At 41.9% G+C, this 24,188-nt stretch overlaps 3 protein-coding genes across 3 annotated transcripts; 1 reads left to right on the forward strand and 2 right to left on the reverse strand.

The window, feature by feature from the left end:
* Positions 1-1,479, forward strand: LOC132904223 (putative nuclease HARBI1). The gene is made up of 5 exons (XM_060954141.1): positions 1-237; positions 339-535; positions 615-747; positions 852-993; positions 1,076-1,479. The coding sequence occupies exons 1-5, from the start codon at positions 1-3 to the stop codon at positions 1,477-1,479; spliced, it is 1,113 nt and encodes a 370-aa protein (XP_060810124.1).
* A 1,406-nt stretch (positions 1,480-2,885) lies between these two features.
* LOC132904224 (uncharacterized) lies at positions 2,886-3,370 on the reverse strand. Its single transcript, XM_060954142.1, has 2 exons — positions 3,182-3,370; positions 2,886-3,098 (listed from the first exon to the last, which is right to left on the reverse strand). The coding sequence occupies exons 1-2, from the start codon at positions 3,368-3,370 to the stop codon at positions 2,886-2,888; spliced, it is 402 nt and encodes a 133-aa protein (XP_060810125.1).
* A 17,536-nt stretch (positions 3,371-20,906) lies between these two features.
* On the reverse strand, positions 20,907-23,047 carry LOC132904225 (uncharacterized). Its single transcript, XM_060954143.1, has 3 exons — positions 23,003-23,047; positions 22,495-22,917; positions 20,907-21,203 (listed from the first exon to the last, which is right to left on the reverse strand). Exons 1-3 carry the CDS (start codon positions 23,045-23,047, stop codon positions 20,907-20,909), a joined length of 765 nt encoding a protein of 254 aa, XP_060810126.1.
* Between the last annotated feature and the right edge of the window lie 1,141 nt (positions 23,048-24,188).

Consider the following 24,188-nt stretch of genomic DNA (forward strand, 5'->3'; position numbering starts at 1 on the left):
ATGGCTCGTTTGTTGTTGCAAAGTGTAATTTTCAGTGATGCCTGTAGAAAGGATTTGCGAGAAACGCGTAATTTGCATAGGATTGCTCGGTACGCCGATAAAGCACTTGCTATGAGTGATGACGAATTTAAGCGAAATTATCGTGTCACCAAGGCATTGTTCCATTATTTATATCAAGAGCTAAAACCCTTGATGCAAGCTCCTAAAAGAAGAAGTGATATCAGTACAAAATACAAGGTAATTTTGTTTTTAATTATGTGAGTACTTTGTGTTAGTTTGTGATACAAACAAGTTTGCAAAGGTACCTAATTGCTTAAATAATTGGTTTTGGTCTACAGATACTAGTAGCACTTTCATTCTATGCAACTGGCAGCTACCAACGCCTAGTAGGATGTTCACTAGGTACTCCCATGTCGCAGCAATCAGTATCTCGGGCCTTGAGGGATGTGACAGCAGCATTGAATCACCCGACAATCCTGCATAAATACATAAAATTTCCTCAAACTGTTCCAGAACGCAATATTATTAAAAGAAGGTATATAAATTGTGTTTAAAACATGACAATTTATTTTATTTGGCAGATAAATGTGTGTTAATATCTGTGTTTGTTGTAGGTTTTATGAAAAATTTCGTATTCCTGGAGTAATAGGATGCATAGATGGAACCCATGTGGCAATAGTACGTCCTGCTGAAAATGAAGAAAGATATTTTAACAGAAAACATTTCCATTCAAGAAATGTATTAATAGTATGTATCCCTTTTATATGTTTATTACATAAATTCATAATAAGCTTATTTTATATTACCACTACATATATTATTAATTTATTTTTAATTTATTTTTGTTACAGATCTGTGACGCGGACTTAAATATATTAAGTGTAGATGCAGCATTTGGAGGTGCATCACATGATAGTTTTATCTGGAACCAGCATCCAGTAAAAGATCATCTCATACAATTGATTAATGCTGGTGAATCTGTAACTTTACTTGGTAAATATTTTTTTTTATATTGATATAGGTAAATTTGCCATACTTTATTATGTAAATTTTTTAAATAACACTACTATTTTAGGGGATTCTGGGTATGCACAAAGGGAATATATGATGACGCCGATCATGGATGCTGCTGCAGGTTCTCCAGAGGAGCATTATACTAAAATGCATGTGACAGCACGCAACACAGTTGAGCGCACTATTGGAGTGCTCAAAAATCGTTGGAGATGTTTGTTGGGGCATAGAGTATTACATTACCACCCTGATGTTGCAGCAAAAATCATAAATGCTTGCTGCGTGCTCCACAATATGTGTAACCGGGCTCATTTAATAATGGAAGATGAGAACACTGACAACATCAGCATACCCAGATTTGTTTTAGAACCTGCACAGCAAGAGAGAGGTGGAGCTTCTATAGAGCTGCAAAGGGGGATAGAAGCTAGAGCAAACCTCGTGCGACAATTGTGGGCAGCCCGTGTTTGATGGAGGATCATCTCAGGAGTAAAGGCTGTATACATACACCGGTTGTGTATGCAGCCTAACAGGACGCATTTCATTTATATATTATTAATATAATCTACATACATACATACATAAAGTCACGTCTATATTCCTTACGAGATAGACAGAGCCAATAGTCCCGAAAAGACTGAATGGCCACATTCAGCTGCTCGGCTTAATGATGGAATTGAGATCCAAATAGTGACAGGTTGCTAGCCCATCGCCTAAAAAAGAATCACAAGTATGTCGTTAGTCGCCTTTTACGACATCCATGGGAAAGAAATGGAGTGGTCCTATTCTTTTTTGTATTGGTGCCGGGAGTATTAAAAAAAATATAAGAAAATATTAAATTATTTAATAAGGTATATTCTAACTATTCGTTCCTTCGTCTTTCATTATTTTCATTTCTTATTGCTGCAGCAACATCAAATAAAGCAGCCGCGACCCGTGCGCCTGAGTCAGAGACCGCAGCCGCGAGCCGTGCGCCCGAGTCAGAGACCGCAGCAGCAAGCTGGGCCAAGGCCTGCGCATGCAGCATCTCCGCTTCGACGCGCCTCGACTCGATCTCTTCAAATCGCCGAACTTGTGAGTCCACAAAAGAAACTCGCCGGTTCTGGCGATTTTGTTGAGCTAGTCGTGGCGCGCGGCGACTTCCTAAAAAGGATAAAGAAATTAGTCCAACTTTACTCATTTGGAGGTCTCATTTTAATACAAACAACATCATCCATAAGGTCGCAGGTGAAGCCGCGGGGCAACATGTAGTTTTAAAATAAATAAAAATATAATGCCTACCTGAAGGAGGCGCAGTATTTGTTTCGCCTGGCTGCTCGTCATGTTCCACCTGAAACTCTGCTTCCATTGGAAAATTTTGTTCCAGAGCTTCAGGTACAACAGCGGCAGAGGTGGAAGGCAGCTGCGGAATGGGTAAAGCTGCGGCAGAGGTGGAAGGCAGCTGCAGAATTGGTAAAGCTGCATCAGTGGTGAATGGCAAGATGGAGGGGCTAGACTGTAAAAGGAACAAAAAAATTAAACTTATTATAAAATCACTTAACTGAATTATATCGATGAATGTCACTTCTTATTATTATTGAATGTTATTTTTTAGTTCAGAGTTCAATTTTGTTAATATTATTTTACTGATCATAGACTTAATTCATGTAATTTTAACTGTACACTATTATTTCATTAAGCGTGTTAGAATAATCTATAGCTAATATACTTAATATAATGTTTGTAAGTTAATAGACGTCGTTGTAGAAAATGCAGCAGTGAAGTTTGTTGCGCCGCTTCTTCTTCACTTGCGCTTTGGAAGCGGTAGTAAACTTAGTTTTAAGTAAATTACTGACGTCAATTCTTGGTTTCTGAATAAACAAATTTTTTTTAACTTTTTATGTTATTTTACTTACATTACTTTGGGGAAAGGGGTCTACTGCTATTCCCCTTGTGCCCGTGGCAAATGAGTCCCCACCCATGACTGCCACTAGGCGCAGTTCCAACAAAGATAGTTCCGGCACCACATCTACCCCACCTCCGGTGCGCCTCATGGACTGAGCCCTTTGTTGGCAGATCTTTTTAAGAGCCGACTTTTTTTCAGTCCAATACTGAAATGCATGAAAAGGAAATCATTATGATTTAGTATATATGCATGAACTAATGTAATAAATCTGATTTAATGCTAGCTTACCTTAGCCCAAGCCTGCCCATCTTTTATTATCCCACCCAAGGCGTTAGTGGACTCCGCGAACTCCTGCCACTTTTTGCGGGTTTCTTGTTTGGCCTGCTGCGTTCGCAGAAGGCCTCGCGCAATTCCTGGATTTCGCTCTAGGAACTCCACTAACGCCGCCATTTGGTTCTGTGTGGGTCTGTTTGCCATTTCTGTAATAGTATGAGACAGCATTAATAACATTTTTTTGCTTGAAGATCACTTGTGTACTAGTGACAATCGTTTTATAATAATACTTTAATAAGTGAAAAAATTACTTACCTTATGAGCGCCAAACTAAAAATTTTAAACCATAGTTTTAAATTGTTGGTGTTTATAACCGTTTCATATAGAGGCACAGGAAAATACTTATACAGCCAAATACACCGTTTGAAACATTCAATTTGATTATTTTTTGCCTAAAAGTTATTTATTAGTAAGAAATAAGCATTGTTAATAAAAATAACAATTAAAATGAATTATTTTCTTGAAAATTACTTAAATTTAATATTGTATATAAAAGTTTTCATTCATTCATTCATTCTATTTCTGTCGTAGACAGGGTGATGTATGTCACTGTCATATTGACGTTTAGTGGAATCGCCAAGGAAAACACAATAATGACACAATCGCAATACCAACTCAATCTCAAGATTAATGATTTCAAGAGTACCAAACTAAATTGCGATTGGCATTGGATTGCGACAGAATTGAGATTGAGATTAAGTTCGAGAGTAAGCACACAGATGCCGAAAGTGAATTAAGAAACTCTACCGGATAAGTTGTAGCATCAGTTTGACGGCCTCTGTGGCGCAGCGGTAGCGCGCTTGTCTGTGACACCAGGGGTCCCGGGTTCGAATCCCGGCCAGGGCATGATGAGAAACGAACTTTCTCCGATTGGCCTGGGTCTTGGATGTTTATCTATATAAGTATTTATTATAAAATATAGTATCGTTGAGTTAGTATCTCGTAACACAAGTCTCGAACTTACTTCGAGGCTAACTCAATCAGTGTAATTTGTCCCGTATATATTTATTATTATTATTTATTATTTATCAGTAACATCTAAAACTGTATTTATGGATTGGTAAACCACCTCAATTTTTTCCAAAATACTTAAATTAATAGCAGCTGCTTGCTCATTTTTCAGAGGTTCTCTGGCAGAGTCATCAATCCGTTCGATTCAGGCAACGTACCATTACCGATTTTACACACATATCTAATCTTTCTTTCTTCTTTCTGAATTCTTGCGCTCGAGGATTACCACCCAACTGAGCTCTCACATTACGTGTTAGACTTAATTTCCTAACCTGAGGCCAGAGTTTGGAACATTTGAGACATGCGCTTAATTCATCAGCTCTAGTACCTCGGCTTATGACGGGTAGAGTCTGAGACCTCCCATAGTGCAATTGTTTCGCCGGATATCTTTAAGCGTACTGTCGACTGCTTCCACTGGTTTTTTATGAGCCATGGTGCATTCGTCCCAAACGAATAGGCTACATTCTGCTAGTATTTTTGCTTTGTCTCCACGACACTGCACAAACTGGAGTCTCATTTATATCCAGGTCCAAAGGGATCTTGAACATAGTGTGTGCTGTTTTACCTCCAGGTAATAAGGTGGCAGCTATCCCCGAAGACGCAACAGCTAACGCTATCTTTTCTTGCCTTCTGACCTCAGCCAGTAATAAGCGGGTCAAAAAGGTTTTGCCTGTACCACCGGGCGCGTCAAGAAAAATCGTTTCACCCTGCTCTACGTTAACACTTGTCAATACGTTGTCAAACACAGACTTTTGCTCATCGGTAATCATCCCAATACCATTATTTACGATCTCAGCCATTGCAACAGCGTCATAATTTGTCTCTGCTGAACATTCGCGACTCATTTGTGGATCGTCAGAGGTTTCCGGTGGTTCCGGAAGACCGTAGTGACTCAAAGAATCGCCAACAATTGGTAAGACAACATCTTGAAGCGAACAAAGGCAACGATTGATAACTCGTTCATCAGATTCAGTTACATTATCTCCATAAGCGCGTTTGGCCTCAAAAAGGAAATCTTCTAATAGGTACCTTTGATATTTCTCCCAAACTGTACTGGGTAAGAAAGTCCGCAGAATACTAACATAACTGAAAAGAAATGGCGTAATTGACCGGGACTTTCACTGACGACAGCTTCTTCCAGAGTTTCATCCCAATTTCGGTCATCATCTAACAAATACAGCGCACTGCAAGACGCGTGAAATGTTGGATGCTCAACGCCATTAATCGTTTTCAGAAATGCAAAGGATGTTGCTCCGCGGACTGTGTGCAGTAAAATCCGCAAATAATAGCATCCACTGTTACTTGGATGGATAGTGTACACTCTGCCTAATGCATGATCTTGATAGACACCTGGAAACCCTTCCACAGGGTTACCACGCCGTTTCCACGTCTTTTAAAAACGCCTCTTTGTTTATCGTAAGTATAGAAAGATGGCATTTCATTGTAAAGAAGTGTTCGAGCAAATGAATCATCCTGGCAAAGATAGAAGTATGCCAGAAGAGTGGTACGGCGGGGATTTATCAAGCGTTCTCGCACATTTTCACTATTAAAATAGACTCGCTGTCCATTTTCTTAATGTACATCTAAGTGCATAACGGTAGAAATTTTATCCCAAAATTTCTCGTATCTAATTTCAAACATGACGACGTTTTTACACTCAAAAGCTAGTTTAAATTTTCCTGCGGCGTGGCGCCATCTCTTATCGGATGGTCAAATGAATTCCCGGTAATTTTTCTCCAAATAAGTAAATGTCTAAACCATGGAAAATAAATCAATGAAAAAAAGAATTTTTAATCAATTAATTAATTGAAAACTTTGCCAGTGGCTACAATCGCGTTATTTCTTAAATTATCATGAGGCGCCATCTCGTATCGTGACCCTTCACCAGGACGTCCTTAATTTGATCAAGATATGTTCGTCTAGGTCTTCCCACCCCGACCTTTCCCTCCACACTCTCCTTGTATATCTGCTTAGTCAACCTGTTTTCATTCATCCTCTCCACATGACCGAACCATCTCAACATACCCTTTTCTATTCCTGTAACTACATCTTCTTTCACATCACAACATTCCCTTATCACGCTGTTCCTTATCCGGTCACTCAATTTCACACCCAACATACTCCTTCGCTCTCATTTCCACTGCATTTATTCTGCTTTCGTGCTTCTTTTGCCATACCCAACTTTCACTCCCATACATTAATGTCGGGACCAACACGCCCCTGTGCACAGCCAGTCGAGCCTTTTTGGATAGTTTCTGACTGCTCATAAAGGCATGCAAAGCTCCATTCACCATGTTCCCCGCGTTCACTCTCCTTTCAATATCACTATCACACCTGAAATTTGATGTAAACTTTGATCCTAGATATACAAACTCTTTCACTTGCTCAACTTTTTCTCCTCCAATCAAAATATTACATGCTGTCATTTCTTTCTCCATTTCAAAAACCAGTGTTTTAGTTTTACTTACGTTCACTTTCATTCCTTTCTCTTTTAAAGCTTCATGCATACAGTTTACCATCTCCTGTAACTCCTCCGCTGATGACGCCAGTATAACCTGAACGTCGGCATAGAGCAGACATTTGACGAGTAACTCATTCATCCTTAATCCACTTTCAGACTCTTTCAAATCTGTCAAACAACTATCCATAAATAGGTTGAACAGCCACGGTGACGCAACACATCCCTGCCTAACACCTTTCTCAATCTTAAACCACTCAGTGTGCGCTCCGTTTATCCTGACACAAGCACTCGAATCCTCATATAAGGATTTCAGTGCTCGTATCAAGAGACTGCTCACCCCATGCATCGAAAGTGCTGACCACAATTCATTCCTCTCAACTCTGTCATAGGCCTTTTCCAAATCCACGAATGTGCAATAGACTTTTTGACTCTTGGCCAAAAACTTTTCGGCTATGCACCGCAAAGAAAAGACCTGATCAGTACATCCCATTCCCTTTCGAAATCCCGCTTGAGCATCCCATATTTTGTCATCAGTTTCATTCCTGACTCTATTAATCAATACCTTAGCATACAATTTGCCGACGACGCTAAGCAGGCTTATACCACGATAATTTTTGCAGTCCAGTTGTGACCCTTTTCCTTTGTAAAGTGGCACAATAACAGCCTTACACCAATCTTTTGGTACTCGGCCGCTTCTCCAACACAAATTGAAAAGGCAGTACAACTGTCTAGCTACGACGCCTTTTCCTGCTTTAAGCATCTCGACCGACACTCTATCATACCCGGCAGCCTTACCCGCTTTCATACTCTTAAGTGCTTCCACAATTTCAAACATTTCAATTTCGCCTTCCATCTCATTCTCTTTTTCTTCGCTATAGCAGAACTCTTTCTTATTTTCTTCCTTTTTTTCAAATAAACTCTCAAAATAGTCCTTCCATATCTTTAGCACACATTCTTCTCCTTTCACAACGCTACCATCCTGGCATCTGATGCTAGTCAGCTCTCTGGTTATAGTTTTTCCTCGGGCTGACCTTACGGATTTCCAGAATACTTTCAGATTTGACTAAAGGTCTTCTGATAGCCTTTTATCAAAATTCTCTTTATACTCTTCTTTCTTTCTAATCACAGCTTTCTTAACCAAATCTTTCATTTTTTTATATTCCTTACGTGCTTCATTCACATCCTCATCTATAACCTCTTGCATTCTTAAGTTAGCTTTTGCTGCTAACAAATCCAGCCATGCTTTCTTCTTTAATCGCACAAGTTCTTGCACATCTTTACTCATCCACGCATTTTTGTGATTTTTCCCTTTCCTTCTTCTACTTACACCACACACTTCAACAGCTACTTTCACAATTCTTTCTTTAAATTCCTTCCATCCATCTTCAATATTGCTCCTCTCATCTAAATCTTCAATTTCATCCTTCAGTCTATTAATATACTTCTTACCTACATCCATATCTTGCAAATTTTCTACTCTCACTCTTTCCAAAGCACTGGTTTGCTCCCTTACCGATTTGTCGATCCCAGCACATCGGCTGGCTAAGGTAGGGAAATCATTTCTTATTAATTGTATAAGATTTTATAATAAATTACCAAAAAGTGTTCTTGAAATGAATGATAGAAAATTCAAACAGTATATTAAAGTTGAGCTTTGTAGGAAAGCCTATTACAGCACGGATGATTATATTAATGATAAACATGTGTGGCCCGAGCTGGACATAATGGCCTCTTAAATGCTTGTGTATTTTTGACATGATCTGAACATAATTTGTACAGTATGTACATATTTTATTTTATAATTATTTTATTTGACGAAATATTCGTATTGACATAATCAGTTCTACATTCATACATGTTTTTTTATGTAGACAATGTGCATTCGTCCACGATTTAGATTTAAGAGATCTATATTTGTAAATTGACGTCCTATGAAAATGCTGCAGTGTAGTTTGTTCCGCCGCTTCTTCTACACATGCGCTTTGGAAGCGGTAGTAGTTATAATTAGATTTAAGTTATGTGACGTCAATAAGTGATACCTTGTATCCAATTTTGAAAATAAATCTATTCTATTCTATTCTACCCTGTGCCGCCAGCGATTGAAGATACCCCTTATCCGGGATATCACCAGTAAATGGTCCGAGTCAATGCCAGCACCGCGATATGCACGGGTATCCAGCACTTTGTTCTTCAATCTTTCATCTACAATCACAAAGTCTATCATACTTTTTAAAATACCTTCCACTCTTGTATAGGTGTGGATCTCTTTATGTTGAAACATTGAGTTCGACACAAAAAGATCCCACTCTAGACAAATTTCTAATACACTTCTTCCATTATCATTCACCTTTTCGTCACCAAACGCACCAAGCACCTTTTCATATCCATCACGCTTTACACCCACCCATCCATTAAAATCCCCTAACATAATAATCTTCTCATTTGGCTTGGTAACTTTCAATACTTCTCTTACACTATTCCAGAACTCCTCGTTTTCGCTTTTTGCTGATGTTGTACCCCTCGAACCCACATCCCACGGTGCATAAACACCTAAAACGAAGATCCGAGTGATTCCAACTTTCAGCCTAATCCATAGAAGACGAGGGCTGACACACTCATACTCATTCACACACTCAGCCATTCGTGCAGAAAGGATTAGACCGACCCCTTGACAGCCTCGGCTGGTACTGGAAATTCCAGACCAATACGCCGTGTAAGGGCCGTGCTGCGTTGCGTCGCATCCTTTCCGCTTCGTTTCATTCACGCACAACACATCCAAACGTCTTTCATCCATCATCTGGCATACTTCCTCAATCTTTTCCTTCATTCCTCCTCTTACATTCATCGTCGCAAAACGGCTTTCAGCAGACCGCATACCGCTCCCGCCGGGAACGAGACGTGATGGGGTGCGGACACCATCGCCGCCATTTAGGTGCTTTTTACGGATCATCATGCGATTCCCACGAGACGCAAGGGAACAATTTTGTCCGCCCCAGCAGAGCCCCGCATGCCAGGGTAAGGCTAGCCATTACCTGGGGGTCGCCCAACCCCATGGCGGAAGTGGCACGCTCGAGACTAGGCTCGCCCCTAGCCATGCATCCATCGGCGCGGCAGACCTTAGATTGGCATCCATAGATGGTGATACTGTATGAGAATTAGGAGATGTCTCAATATTTTGCCTCTCTTGTACTATATCTTGAGATTCCGTTTGAGGTGACTGCGGAAGCTTCAAAATATGCTGTCTGTTTCTCCTTCCCATAAATCCATCTGACCCTGCAATATTATAAGACCTAGGCTGATCACATTTAGACTTTACTGTGCCTTTAATCCATGGAGTATCTGGCATTTTCTTAAAATAGACTTTATCTCTTCTTGTAGTTCTGTTAATGATTTAGTCTTTCTGTCATAGTAATCCTTCATTTTATTTTTATTTTCTTCCTTAATTTTTTCATATTTTTGAAATTTTACTATTTTTGGTGTTAAATTTTTTGTGACTGTTGGTAATTGTGTTCTAAGTGACCGTGATATTAGCAATTGTGCTGGAGATGGTAAATTTCCTCTTGGTGTATTTCTAAATTGAAGCAAAGCAAGATATGGGTCTGTTCCTGACTCCTCTGACTTTGTAAGAAAACGTTTACATATCTTTACTGCCGACTCTACCAATCCATTTGACCTTGGCATGTAGGGACTTGACGTGTTGTGATGTATTCCCCATTCACCAGTAAAATTCTTAAACTCTGCCGAATTGAATGGTGGCCCGTTGTCAGAGAATAACTCAACTGGGATTCCATGTCTACTGAAAATACTTTTTAGACAAACAATTGCTGTCTTAGTTAGTTAGTACTCGCCATTGACATTAATTCAATATAATTTGAGTAATAATCTTGTACTACTATATATTTTTTAGATTTATAATCCATAAAATCAACACCAACTTTTTCCCACGGAAGTAATGGAACCTCATGTGGAAGAAGTGGTTCTGGAGCATTTGAACTTCTATGTGACAGGCAAATATGACACGACTGAACAATATTTTTTATATCAGTTGACATAAATGGCCAAAATACATATCCTCTAGCAAACGCTTTTGACCTTTCAATTCCCAAGTGCCCACTGTGTATTATTTTCAAAATTTCTGGCCTTAATTTTTTAGGTATGACTATACTGTTGCTTCTAAAAATTAAATCCTTTTCTGTGTGTAAATCAAATCTATACTGCCAATACTCATGTAGATCTTTATGAATTTGAGTTTTATTTGCCGGCCATCCTTCTTTGCAATATTTTTTCAAAACTTGCAGACTTTCATCTTCATTAGTGCCTCTGATTAACCACTGTAGACGTTCTGATGAGATTGGTAACGACTTAATCAGTAAATTTACATGAACAATGACATCATTATCTAATTCATCTGAACTTGTTTCAGAGAGTGCTGCTCTTGACAAGGTATCAGCAATGTACATATCACTACCTTTCTTGTAAACTACATTTAAACTATAGGGCTGTATTTTCAGCATCATTCTTTGGAGACGTGTTGGAACCTCGACTAGAGACTTTTTAAATAATGTTATTAAAGGAGCATGATCTGTCTCGACAGTTACAGTTTGTCCATATATAAATTGATGAAATTTGATGCAGGCAAAGACTATTGAATAGAGTTCTTTCTCTATCTGAGCCATTTTTTTTTGTGTATCTGTTAAAGTTTTTGACGCATAATAAACTGGATGTTGATTTTGTAACAATACTGCTCCAACAGCACTCTGACTAGCATCACTCTGCAGGACAATCGGATCATGAATATTAAAATGTGACAACACTGGAACTTGACATATTATTTGCTTCAGACGACAAAATTTTGTTTCATGATTGGTAGTCCACTGCCAATCAGAAGATTTTTTTAATAGTTGGCGTAAAATTTCTGTCTCGCCTGCCATATTTTTGATGAAAGGACTTAAATAATTGAGCATACCTAGAAATCTTTGCAAATCCTTCAGACATGTAGGAGAGGGCATCTCTTTAATTGCTCTGACTTTGTCGGAATCAACTGTGATTCCGCTTGCTGAGAAAATATGACCTAGATATTTAATACTCTCCATGGCAAATGTACATTTTTCTTTATTAAATTTGACATTGTTGTCTTTTGCTCTTTTAAATACTATATTAAGACGCTCGTTATGCTCTTGTAGTGTGCGACCACTTACTAAAATATCATCGCTGTAAACTGCCACCCCTGGTATATCACCAAACATTTCGGTCATAATTCTGTGAAAATATTCAGGTGCACAGTTGACTCCGTATGGAAGACGTTTAAAGCGGTATCGGCCAAAAGGCGTAGTAAAAGTTGTGAGGTAAGAACTCTTCTCGCTTAATTTACACATCCAAAATCCACTATTTGCATTCAAAGTTGAGTAAAATCGTGAACCCGCTACCTTGGCGCGAACCATGTCTACTGATAGAATAGGATAATGAGTCCTCTTAATCGCCTGATTCAAATTACGGGGGTCTAGACATACCCTTAATTGACCATTTTTCTTTTCTATTAAAATTAAAGAACTTACCCATTCAGTCGGTAACCTTGGTGATGACATCTAATTTTTCCATTTTCTCAAGTTCTTGTTGAAGTCTATGGTGTAATGAGAATGGTACCTTCCTGGGAGCATCGACTTTTGGTTGGACCTCAGGATTTGTTCTTATGTGACATTCACCAGGAACGCAACCAAGACACCGGTCTTTACAGAATTATTAAATTCAACAAGTTGATTCAAATTTATATTTTCTGACTGACTTGACTTTAGTAGAAATGACTGTGACTGACTGTTTGTGATTTTAGGATCTATTACTTGACTTGAATTTGACTCCTTTTGACTAATTTCAGAAGACAATTGACTAATATCACTTTCTGACTTTTGCCGGCATGTACTGTCCACACAAAAAACTCTTTTAATTAGTCCAATTTCTGAGCAGGTAAGTTTACCTAATACAGTTGGTGAATTCACATTTGCAATTAAGTATAAAATTAATTTGTTTTGTCATATGGAGGTCATTTAATTGGAATTTACACTCTAAGTTTTGTTGACCTAATACCTCTAGACTATTACCAGTGTATGACTTAAATTTTACATCTGTTTTAGACAATAAGTTTTTAGTATTAAGTGAATCATAAACACTTTTTGACATAATGTTGACATCACTGCCTTTTTTTTTTTTTTTCTCCGAAGGGGAAATCCTTTTAACGGACTGCCTCCCGGGTCTTCACCCGGGAGAGTGTGGGACTCCTGGCATCTAATGTTCCAGCCTACCCACTAAAACCCCTCCGGTGCGCCCTTTACGCCATTTTGAGGACATCATGGGATCGCATGGCATTTCACCACAATGCCCTCCGGCTCCCCTATGCGACTTGCCAGGGACTCTTACCGTTTAGGCGACCAGTAAGTTGCTGGCTGCCCTTTTTACTTCAGGGTCAAAATTTGCCCCTAATGAGGCAGTAAGCGCGCGCGATATCGCGCACGTCTTCTGCCCCCCCGTCCCCGACGATGTAGGGGCGCGTTAGGATCTTGCTCACGCGCCCTCTCAGCGGCCTCCTTCTGCGAGATGACGTGCTCGCAGAAACAGACAACTGCCATCCATTTGATCTCGCTACACAGCATCGCTGCTATGACGCTGTGCAGCGAGAGATCTCTGGTCCCTAGGACGGCTATAAGATCAGCCCGCTCGTCTGACCACCTCGAACACTCTGCCAGAGTGTGTTGGGCTGTATCATCTGGCTCCCCACACTCATGACAGGCCTCTGTGGCCTCCCTTCCGATTCTATGCAGGTAATGACCGAAGCAGCCATGCCTGGTCATTACCTGCGTCAGTCTAAAAGTCACCTGGCCGTGGCGCCGGTCCAACCAGTTATCAAACGATGGAAGGAGTGCCTCAATTGTACGATGTCCAAACTCAGAGTTCTCGAGGGCGCTCCTCCATCGCTCCCGCAATGCCACAGCCAGGTTCTCGCCAGCCGCTCCCGCCATCTCAGGTGTCTCCGCCCGCCTCCTCCTTTCCCAGTATGACTCGCTTTGGGCCAGTGCGTCTAGTTCCCAGGGTGGGGTACAAGCCAATGCGCAGGCTGCGGCCCACGCTATAGTGCTATAGGCCCTGCAAATGCGAATGGCCACCACACGCTGAGGCCTCCGCAGCAAGACCTTATTAGCTCTAGTGAGCCTGTCCGCCCATATTGGCGCCCCATACAGTGCCATGCTGCGTGTCACAGCTGCATATAGGCGCCGACACGGGGCACTAGGCCCGCCAACGTTAGGCAGAAGCCGGCTGAGCGCCGATGCAGTTGGCTCCTCGTGTAGTGGGAACACCCACTACACGAGGAGCCAACTGTTTGAAGTGCTCCCGGAAATGCCATCGAGGATCCAGTGTGATGCCAAGGTATTTTATATGTGACATCACAGGGACCCTATCCCCATCCACCATTATGTACGCACCAGCTGGAGTCGTCCAACCTCGACCGCCAAAGGCGATGGCCTCTGTTTTGCTCAAGGCCACCCTTAACCCTAGCATGCCGATGCGGCGGATCATCACTTCCGCCGCAACAGAAGCCCGGTGCAGAGTCTCCTCAAGTTCGTGACCCCAGGCTGCAACAAGTGTGTCATCTGCATAGCATAATACTTGCACCTGGGGTCCGAGATCCCCGCGGATAGCCCAATCATATGCAATGTTCCACAACAGAGGTCCCAATACGGAACCCTGGGGAACACCACAGGCCATCGCCCTGGACGTCATGGCCCCATCTCTCTTTTCGTAGAGTACTACCCTCCCCGTGAGGTAGTGCCCTACAATCTTCCTCAGATAAGGAGGTATGCCATGATATCGGAGCGCCTCGCCTATTACCTCGAATGGGATGGAGCCGAAGGCGTTTGCAATATCGAGGGATACTGCCACGGCCCCGCCCCCATTCGCCTTTGCCCTCTCCAAGAATGTTCTCAGCGACCCGATAGCATCCATCGTAGACCGCCCAGTTCGAAAACCAAACTGGTGGGTCGAGATGTTGGGTCCCTCCCTTTCTAGATGCTGGATGATCCGGGACGCTATAATGCGCTCTAGCGTTTTCCCGACCTCATCCAGCATGACCAGGGGCTCCAACCACTGGGGGAGTCCTCAGGTCGACTCTCTTTCTTCAGGAGGCAGAGCCGACCCTCCTTCCAAATCCCGGGGAACCGCCCTGTTCGAAGGCAGTCTTCGAACAGGTGCCGCAGACGGTCTCCAAGGTGTGTCAGCGCCACTAGTAGGACGCGGCCCGGGACCCCGTCTGGGCCTGGAGCTTTTCTGCGTCCCCGTAGGCGGGTGATGGCCCAGTCCATCTCCGTGTCGCTGACTGGAGGTACTTCTTCTTCCACTGAGGACTCTCTCTCGGCGGCCATTCTTGGCGGGGCAAACTCCGGAACTGTGGGGAACAGGCCCTCTACTACGGTGCACAGAAGCTCCGGTTCAAGGGAGGCCGTTGGGGGGGCGCATTGCATTTTGTTGCGCACTAACTTGTATGGCCGCCCCCAGGGGTCCCTGTCCAGCGTAGCCAAGAATTCATTGTGTGCTCGGTCCTTAGCCTGCACTATAGCGGAGGATAGGGCCATTTTGGCCTCACCTAGTGCTGCGTACAGGAGCTCCGCCTCACCTGGCAACCTGTTCCTTCGCCGCCTGCATCGGGTGTATTTCCGTCGGGCGTTATTACAGGTGCTGCGGAGAATCGCAATCTCTTCTTACCACCAGTAAACTTGTTTTTTCGCAGGCAGCGGACCCGACCTCCTCATGGAAGCATCGCAAATATTCTGCAGGGATTTCCGAAACTGACAGGCCCTTTCTTCCACGTCGAGGGACCTGTCCGGCGTAGGCGTTTGCCAATTTTCCCACAAGGCCGCCTCTTCTGCTGCATCAGTATTGAGACTGACCAGGCTCCATTTCCGGAATCGGTTTCGCAGACTACTGTCTCTTCGGTTGAGTGGTTGCGCCAAACCCGTTTTGGAGACCGACATTCTGATGTACAAGTGGTCAGAGAGGGTCTCCACATCCTCCAGGACACGCCAACCCGTGACTCGTGTTGCGACGGATGGGGTTGCGAACGACAGGTCAACTATTGACCCTCCATTCCATCGCACACAGGTGTTGGCAGTACCCCGGTTTAGGACATGTAGAAACCCCTTCACTTCCACACCTCACTGGCTCGACAATGCACCTGTGCAACTGTCCCACTACGTCCACTCTCGCCGGCGGCTCTCGTGATACTGACGTAGTGACATTACACAAGTCACACGAGACAGTGTATATATATATATCATATACATACATACACTACATCTCTCCCTTATTAAATAAATTAAACAATAATGTTGAAAAATATATATTCATTGATTTAATATAATTCCTGATCATACATGTAATAAATTGAATCAAACTTATTTATTTATGTCTTCCTTATCTGCATTCCTTGAACTTTCCGGTTGCTCTTCTGGAATTGCGGTCCATTGACCTTCTATCTTCTTTAAGTGTACTATGTTTCTCCTCAGTGATTGTCCTGTTTGATCATTTCTGACTATTACATCTCCATGATTGGAGCTCTCAACAGTATGGGGTGTCGTGTTGTACTCCGAGCTTAGTTTATTTGATTTTTCCATATTTTTGATGTAGACCTTATCCCCTTCACTTAGATTTCTCACCTGAGCCCTCCTTTTCCTATCTCCATATTCCTTCCCCTTTTCTTTTTGAATTTTGTCTCGATCTCTTACTTCCATATCTATATTTGAACTGTCTAAGCCATGTAGGGAAGGGATTTTATCCTTATTTTGTCGTTTAAAAAATAGCTCCGCCGGAGATTTACCAGTTGTGGTATGTGGTGTACTATTATACATTGTAAGATATTCCCACAAGCTTTCTTTCATATTCTTTTTTTCTAAAAGACTGATCTTGAGCCTCTTCAAAATATCTCGGTTCTGCCTTTCAACTTCTCCATTCTGTTGAGGCCAGTATGGAACTGTATTGAAAATTGTGATGTTACATTCCTTGCAGTAAGTTTTAAATTCATTACTGACGAACTGTTTCCCGTTATCGGCAGTGATTGATACGGGATAGCCTAGCCTACTGAAAATTTCCTTGAGTAGCGTAATGATTTGTAATAGATTTTGTAATTTTAATTTCTTTATACCGGCTATAATAGTCGACAACCACAAGTAAGTATTCTTGGTTGGGTAATGGACCTAACAAATCCATTGCTACATCGATCCAGGGGGCTACGGGGAGTTCACGTCGTTTCATGGGCACTGGGGGATTAGGCATACCGACCAATGTGCAACTTCTGCATGACTTCACTAGGTTTTCTGTGTCCTTGTCAATTTTTGGCCACCACACTTTTGACCTAAGCCGACCTTTCATTGCTACCACCCCTGGATGTCCTTCGTGTGCTGCATCTAAAACATCCTTGCGCAATATGTGGGGAACAACTATTCGATGTCCTCTGAGTAGGATGTCGCCATAAAAACATAATTCATTTTCAAATACCTTGTAACTTTTCACCGATTCGTCCCACTCCCGTTCATAGATTGCCTTTTTTACGCTCATGATCTCTTTGTCAATAATGGAAGCCTGAGTTATCTCCTTCAAAGCAATGGCTTTGGGTCTGGCTAGCTCCACTATCTGGTGAACGTGTTCGTCACTTCCTACGGATTTGCTTGTGGAGTTAAAAACGCACAATCGTGAGAGAAGATCCGCGATATTTGTTTTTCCTGGTTTGTAGATTACTGTAAACTTATAGGACTGTAATCTAAGTACCCATCGTTCGATCCGTGCGCAGGGTTTAGATTTAGGGGCAAATAATATCTCGAGTGGTTTGTGGTCTGTGATGAGTTCGAAATGTTTTCCAAAAAGAAAGATATCAAAATGTTCTACAGACCAAACGAGAGCCAAAGCCTCTTTTTCGGTTTGGCTGTATTTCCGTTCGCACTCAGTCAGTGTTTTATTACCATAGGCAATTATTCGTGGACCCTTAGAGTCAATTTGAACTAACACAGCTCCGAGCCCAACTGGACTGGCGTCTGCGATCACCTGTGTTTGGTCCTTTACATCGTAGTAACCTAATGATTGGATGCGAGACAAAGTTGATTTTAGTTCCTCAAACGCTTTTTCTTGCGAGTTGTGCCAATATGGACTTATATCGGAAGTTTTCCCGAGTTTTTTCCTCAAAATTTCTTTTAGTGGCTCTGTTTTTGTTGCGAAGTTGGGTATCCATTTATTAACGTAATTCGTCAATCCAAGAAAACTCTGTAGTTCTTCAATAGTGTTTGGAACTCTAAAGTTAGTTATACTGTCTATATATTTAGACAGAGGTCGTACCCCATTTGGTGTAAATTCATGTCCTAAGAAGTTTACTGTTTGTACGTTGTAGATACACTTCTTTTCATTTAGTAAAACACCATTTTCCTTAAGCGTATCCAATACTTCTCTAAGTCTCATATCGTGTTGTATCTTATCGTTGCCATAAACTAATATGTCATCAATAAAATTAAAGACACCGTCGCATTTTCTCAATAAATTTTCCAAGGTCTTCTGGAAAATTTCCGGGGCACAGCTGATACCAAACATAAGTCGTTTATATTGATATAATCCTTTAGCTGTGATAAAGGTAGTGATGTACCTACTGTTTGGGTGAAGCTCCAATTGGTGGAAAGCGTCTTTTATGTCCAGTTTACTGAAATACATAGCTTTACCAACCTTGGGCAAGAAATTATCCATACATGGGCAAGGGATGGTTTTCTCGCAGTATTGCCGCATTCGCACGTCTCATATCCACGCATAATCTTACATCTCCATTTTCTTTTATAATGGGAACCATGGGAGATATCCATTTCGAAGGTCCGTGTACCTCTTCGATTATGTCTTGATCAAGTAGTTCCCGAATTTTATCTTCTACTCTTTGTTCTAAAGGAATTGGTATTCGTCTATATGGTTGAGATACCGGGATGACGGCTTCATCAATAGGAATTTGCACGAGCACGTCTTTAAATTTGTGAAATGGCGATGCTCTATGGTTCTGATTAACACTATTAATCTCAATACCAATTTTAAGAACGCCTAGCCTTTTGGCCGTCTCTTTTCCTAATAGGTCTCGCGTACCCCCAGAGATAACATAAACTGTAGCTTTTTCCTTTCGATTTTGTATGGCAATTTCTGTTTCAAATGATCCTTTAATTTTAAGTGGAGTTTCACTTCCGTAGGCAAATAAGGTTTTACTAGGCTTAGGTATCTGATTTCTCACGTTTGCACCTTGACTTTTCAAAGTATCCCATGTTTCTGCTGTTATCAGATTGACTTTGCAGCCGGAATCCACTAATATACTTATTGTTATACCACCTAACGAGCACTCGACAGTTGCATCGTCTTCAACATTAAAAACATAGTCTACTTCTACTTTGCTTTTCTTATTGTCTTTTGCGTTCTGGGGATTTCCCCTTGTATAGATTGTTTTATCTCTGGTTGTTTTATATTCTTCATGTTTCCGTTTTGTAGGTCCCTTTGGTGTTTTGCAATATTGTCTGAAGTGTCCTATTTTTCCACAATAGTGACATTTTTTTCCTTTTGCTGGACATGTTTCATCATCTGATTGATGCCGGCTGCTGCCACACCTACCACAACTTTTTCTCTTGTAAGCTATTTGTGTATTCTGTGAAGTCTCTCCTTTTATGTTCTTATTTGTTATGGCATTAATTTCTTTATCTCCATCTTTTTTGTTTCCGTAGTTTTCAAGCTGATTATTTACAATTTCCAGAGTATTAGCTTCAGTTATGATTTTCTCCAGAGTAATACTGTCACCTATTGTTAGTATTTTCTTGTGAAGTTCTGAAGAAGCACATTTCTCTGTGATCTGATCTATAAGATGATCTTCTTTTTTATCGAAACTGCATTTATCCGCTTGTTTCCTTAATCTGACCAAAAATCGTTCGAATTTTTCTCCTTCATCTTGTTTAATTAGCCGGAACATGTACTAGAGGATCGTTGGCAGATGAAGTAATATTTATTCTTTCCATGCTACACAATACGTAGTCGAGAATGCGATTATGGGTGCTATTTTTAATGAAATTAAATTGTTTAAAGTTGCATTCCACTAATGTGTTAAAAATATAAATTGTTCTTCACCCGTTATCCCACTTGGTTGCAGGTTGCAGCAATCGCCACGCCAATCTACATTAGGCAAGTTAAAGTCACCCATAATTAAAAATGAGTCATTAGGGCACGAGTTGTAAATAGAAGAAATTTTCTCGGAGAAGTTTCTCAATTGTAAATTAAGAAAAGAATTACCAAAATTTTCCTTACATAGATAAACTGTACACACGTGTAATTTATTAAATATCCTATTTTGGTTTTTAGTGTTAGAGGTTATGGTAACCCATACATCTTCGGCTGATGAATGCCATTCAGGCCGTTCAACAGCCGCTAAATCACGATGAACCACACGAAGAACTTCACCACCGTATTGTTGCCCTGTCCTTTTATAATTCCTATCGCGCCTAAAAACAACATACCGATTATCAAAAAGCTCGCTACTGCCTATCTCATCCATCAACCAGGTTTCTGTCAAGGAAATAATATCAAAAGAAGTTTGAAGGAGATTTCTTTTAAAAAAATGTGTCTTTGTACGTAGCCCCCGCGTATTCTGATAAAATACATTGAACTCATTAGAGCACATGATGTGATAATAGTATATAAAAACTCAAGTGAAACCTTATATCTGAGAAAACATAAATTGTAGGCATATATTTTAAAAATACTAGTAAGTATATATAAATTTAATATGTCTTATATTTATTGACCAACGAAATAATTGAAAATACAATACCAGGATATTAAACTGCATTATATTATGTATGATAACTGAGAAAATTACGGGCCGACGCAATTTCGTAATACATAACGGTACATTGTTATCGTAAGGCAGTGGTATGCAAAAAAATAAATACAAGCGTATGATGGTCGTGCACAATGTCAGCCTACCCCCAAGCAATAACCAACCGATAAGCAAATCGGCACAGCTAAATAATTGGAATGCAAGCGCGGTTCTCAAACTGTTTACATATAATAGAGAGTAGAAAAATGAATGATAATTTGTGTATAGTTTGGTGTAGAAAAATGAATATTGGAGGACAATAAACAATGAGATTTTTATTGGAAAGTAATAACTTATATTATTTTCGTTAGATCTTTTTCGTTCTTTATAAGGAAAATAGGCGATGTATCTGACTTCCGGGCCATTATTTTTGAGTGCTTCACCCAGATGTAGCGAAAATCCTTTTCACGGGCTAGTGATCTTGCTTTGTTTAATAGGGTTTTGTTCTTCAAAGTGAGATGATCATTAACATAAACCGGCCCCGACGCAGCAAAGCCCAGGTTGGAAAGCGTCAGCTGTTTACATTTTCGTGCAGACGCCACCAGATTCTCTTTGATGTACCGATTATTGAAGGCAATTACAATTGATGACTGACATTGACTGATGACAAAATATGGGATGCTCAAGCGGGATTTCGAAAGGGAATGGGATGTACTGATCAGGTCTTTTCCTTGCGGTGCATAGCCGAAAAGTTTTTGGCCAAGAGTCAAAAAGTCTATTGCACATTCGTAGATCTGGAAAAGGCCTATGACAGAGTTGAGAGGAATGAATTGTGGTCAGCACTTTCTATGCATGGGGTGAGCAGTCTCTTAATACGAGCACTGAAATCCTTATATGAGGATTCGAGTGCTTGTGTCAGGATAAACGGAGCGCACACTGAGTGGTTTAAGATTGAGAAAGGCGTTAGGCAAGGATGTGTTGCGTCACCGTGGCTGTTCAACCTATTTATGGATAGCTGTTTGACAGATTTGAAAGAGTCTAAAAGTGGATTAAGGATGAATGAGTTACTCGTCAAATGTCTGCTCTATGCCGACGATCAGGTTATACTGGCGTCATCAGCGGAGGAGTTACAGGAGATGGTAAACTGTATGCATGAAGCTTTAAAAGAGAAAGGAATGAAAGTGAACGTAAGTAAAACTAAAACACTGGTTTTTGAAATGGAGAAAGAAATGACAGCATGTAATATTTTGATTGGAGGAGAAAAAGTGGAGCAAGTGAAAGAGTTTGTATATCTAGGATCAAAGTTTACATCAGATGGCAAGTATGATAGTGATATTGAAAGGAGAGTGAACGCGGGGAACATGGTGAATGGAGCTTTGCATGCCTTTATGAGCAGTCAGAAACTATCCAAAAAGGCTCGACTGGCTGTGCACAGGGGCGTGTTGGTCCCGACATTAATGTATGGGAGTGAAAGTTGGGTATGGCAAAAGAAGCATGAAAGCAGAATAAATGCAGTGGAAATGAGAGCGTTAAGGAGTATGATGGGTGTGAAATTGAGTGACAGGATAAGGAACAGCGTGATAAGGGAATGTTGTGATGTGAAAGAAGATGTAGTTACAGGAATAGAAAAGGGTATGTTAAGATGGTTCGGTCATGTGGAGAGGATGAATGAAAGCAGGTTGACTAAGCAGATATACAAGGAGAGTGTGGAGGGAAAGGTCGGAGTGGGAAGACCTAGACGAACGTATCTTGATCAAATTAAGGACGTCCTGGTAAAGGGTCAGGTCAAAAGTACCCGAAACCGCCGAGCTTGTATGAAGAGAGTTATGAATGTGGACGAAGCGAAAGAAGTATGCAGAGATCGTGGCAAGTGGAAAGAGGTAGTCTCTGCCTACCCCTCCGGGAAAGAGGCGTGATTTTATGTATGTATGTATGTATTACAATTGATTTCTCCGCACCTGCAATTCTAGTTGGTATTCTTGCTATATAGTTTATATCCTCCCTCCTAACAGGGTAGTCGCATAATTCACCGATTCTCTGAGCAAACTCGTAGAGGTTTTCATTCTTTTTTACAGGAATCCCACGAATCTCCACATTATTGGCTCGTGCCCACTGGTCCCTATCCTCAATATCCTTATTTAATTTGATAATTTCATCCTGTAAGGCAGGAACCAAGTCAGCTATCCTTTCAACGTGTGATACTCTGGCATCCAAGTCCGCGACTGTCTTCGTGAGGTTTTCCATAGTATCGTGCGCCATTTCAACAGATGCTTTCAAATCGGAAACTTCCGTTTTTATAATTTTCGCGTCTTCTATAAGAGTTTTCAAAGGTACAAGTTGGAAAGCAATCTGATTAAGCTGTTCCTGGATTTGAGAGATTTTGCTCGAATTCTTGTGGATGTTGTTATGATTATGTTTATGTCACGTCACTATTATTGTGTAACATCACTAGGAGAAAGAAGATGGCGTCCCAACCGGGTTGAGGGCTAGCCATTACTCACGGCACTTGTATTTTCTTATGTTCATTTAATAAACTCAAGTTACCTAATTCAAGGAAAGAAGATGGCGTCCCAACCGGGTTGAGGGCTAGCCATTACTCACGGCACTTGTATTTTCTTATATTCATTTAATAAACTCAAGTTACCTAATTCAAGTCTATTAGGTTAGGTTAGGTTAGGTTAGGTTGGGGTGCTAAGTGCGGGAAACCTCCTCGAGTGCCCTGTCTCTTGAAGGCCTTGCTTCTGTTGCCTGATTCCAATGAATCCGGTGACAGCGGTGGGCTGACAAGGGACACGGGACGGTGCACCCCGGGCGACAGCAAATAACTCCCCGATTGACGGGGTCTTGTTTGTTGTTGGCCAATGTCCCGCAAAAGCGGGGTCCCCTGTGGGGCCTTCGCGAGTGTTTTGGTGGGCGGGGTCTATTTATTTAGACCCTCGCGTGTCGGGCGCCGCTCCCTCTTGTCTGCTTTCAGACGAGAGCGGATGTGGCGCAACTCTTCGCGCGGCGTTCCGGTTTCGGCCGGCGTCGGGCACCCCCCCCTGACGCGGACCTTGGATCCGCAATTCCTCGGTGAGGTGGTGGCCGCTCTGTTCCCGCAGGAAGCGGCCTTTCAGCCCCCCAGTATGGCACCGCCACTGGCGGAAAGAAGCGAGGGCGTGGCAGCGATCCCGGAGGTGACCCGGGATGAGTTTGCTGCGGCCGTTACACGGCTGCGTGCGAAGAACGTCGCCCCGGGTCCTGATGGAGTTCCGGGTCGTGCCCTCGTCCTCGCTCTGGACGTTCTGGGGGAACGGCTGAGGGGGCTGTTCACAGCCTGTTTCGAGCAGGGAAGGTTTCCCGCGGCGTGGAAAGTGGGCCGACTTGTCCTACTGCAGAAGGAGGGACGTCCGGCGGATTCTCCGACCGGGTTCCGTCCCCTCGTCGTGCTCGATGAGGCCGGCAAATTGCTGGAAAGGGTCATTGCTGACCGCCTCGTCGAGCACCTGGAGAGAGTCGGGCCGGACCTGGCGGATCGCCAATACGGGTTCTTCCGGAGGCGGTCGACAATTCACGCCGTGCTGAGGGTGAAGTCCTTGGCGCAGGATGCGGTTGCCCAGGGTGAGGTGGTCGTGGCGGTGTCTTTGGACATCGCC

Source organism: Amyelois transitella, chromosome W (assembly GCF_032362555.1).
Source record: "Amyelois transitella isolate CPQ chromosome W, ilAmyTran1.1, whole genome shotgun sequence".
NCBI classification, from domain to species: domain Eukaryota; kingdom Metazoa; phylum Arthropoda; class Insecta; order Lepidoptera; family Pyralidae; genus Amyelois; species Amyelois transitella.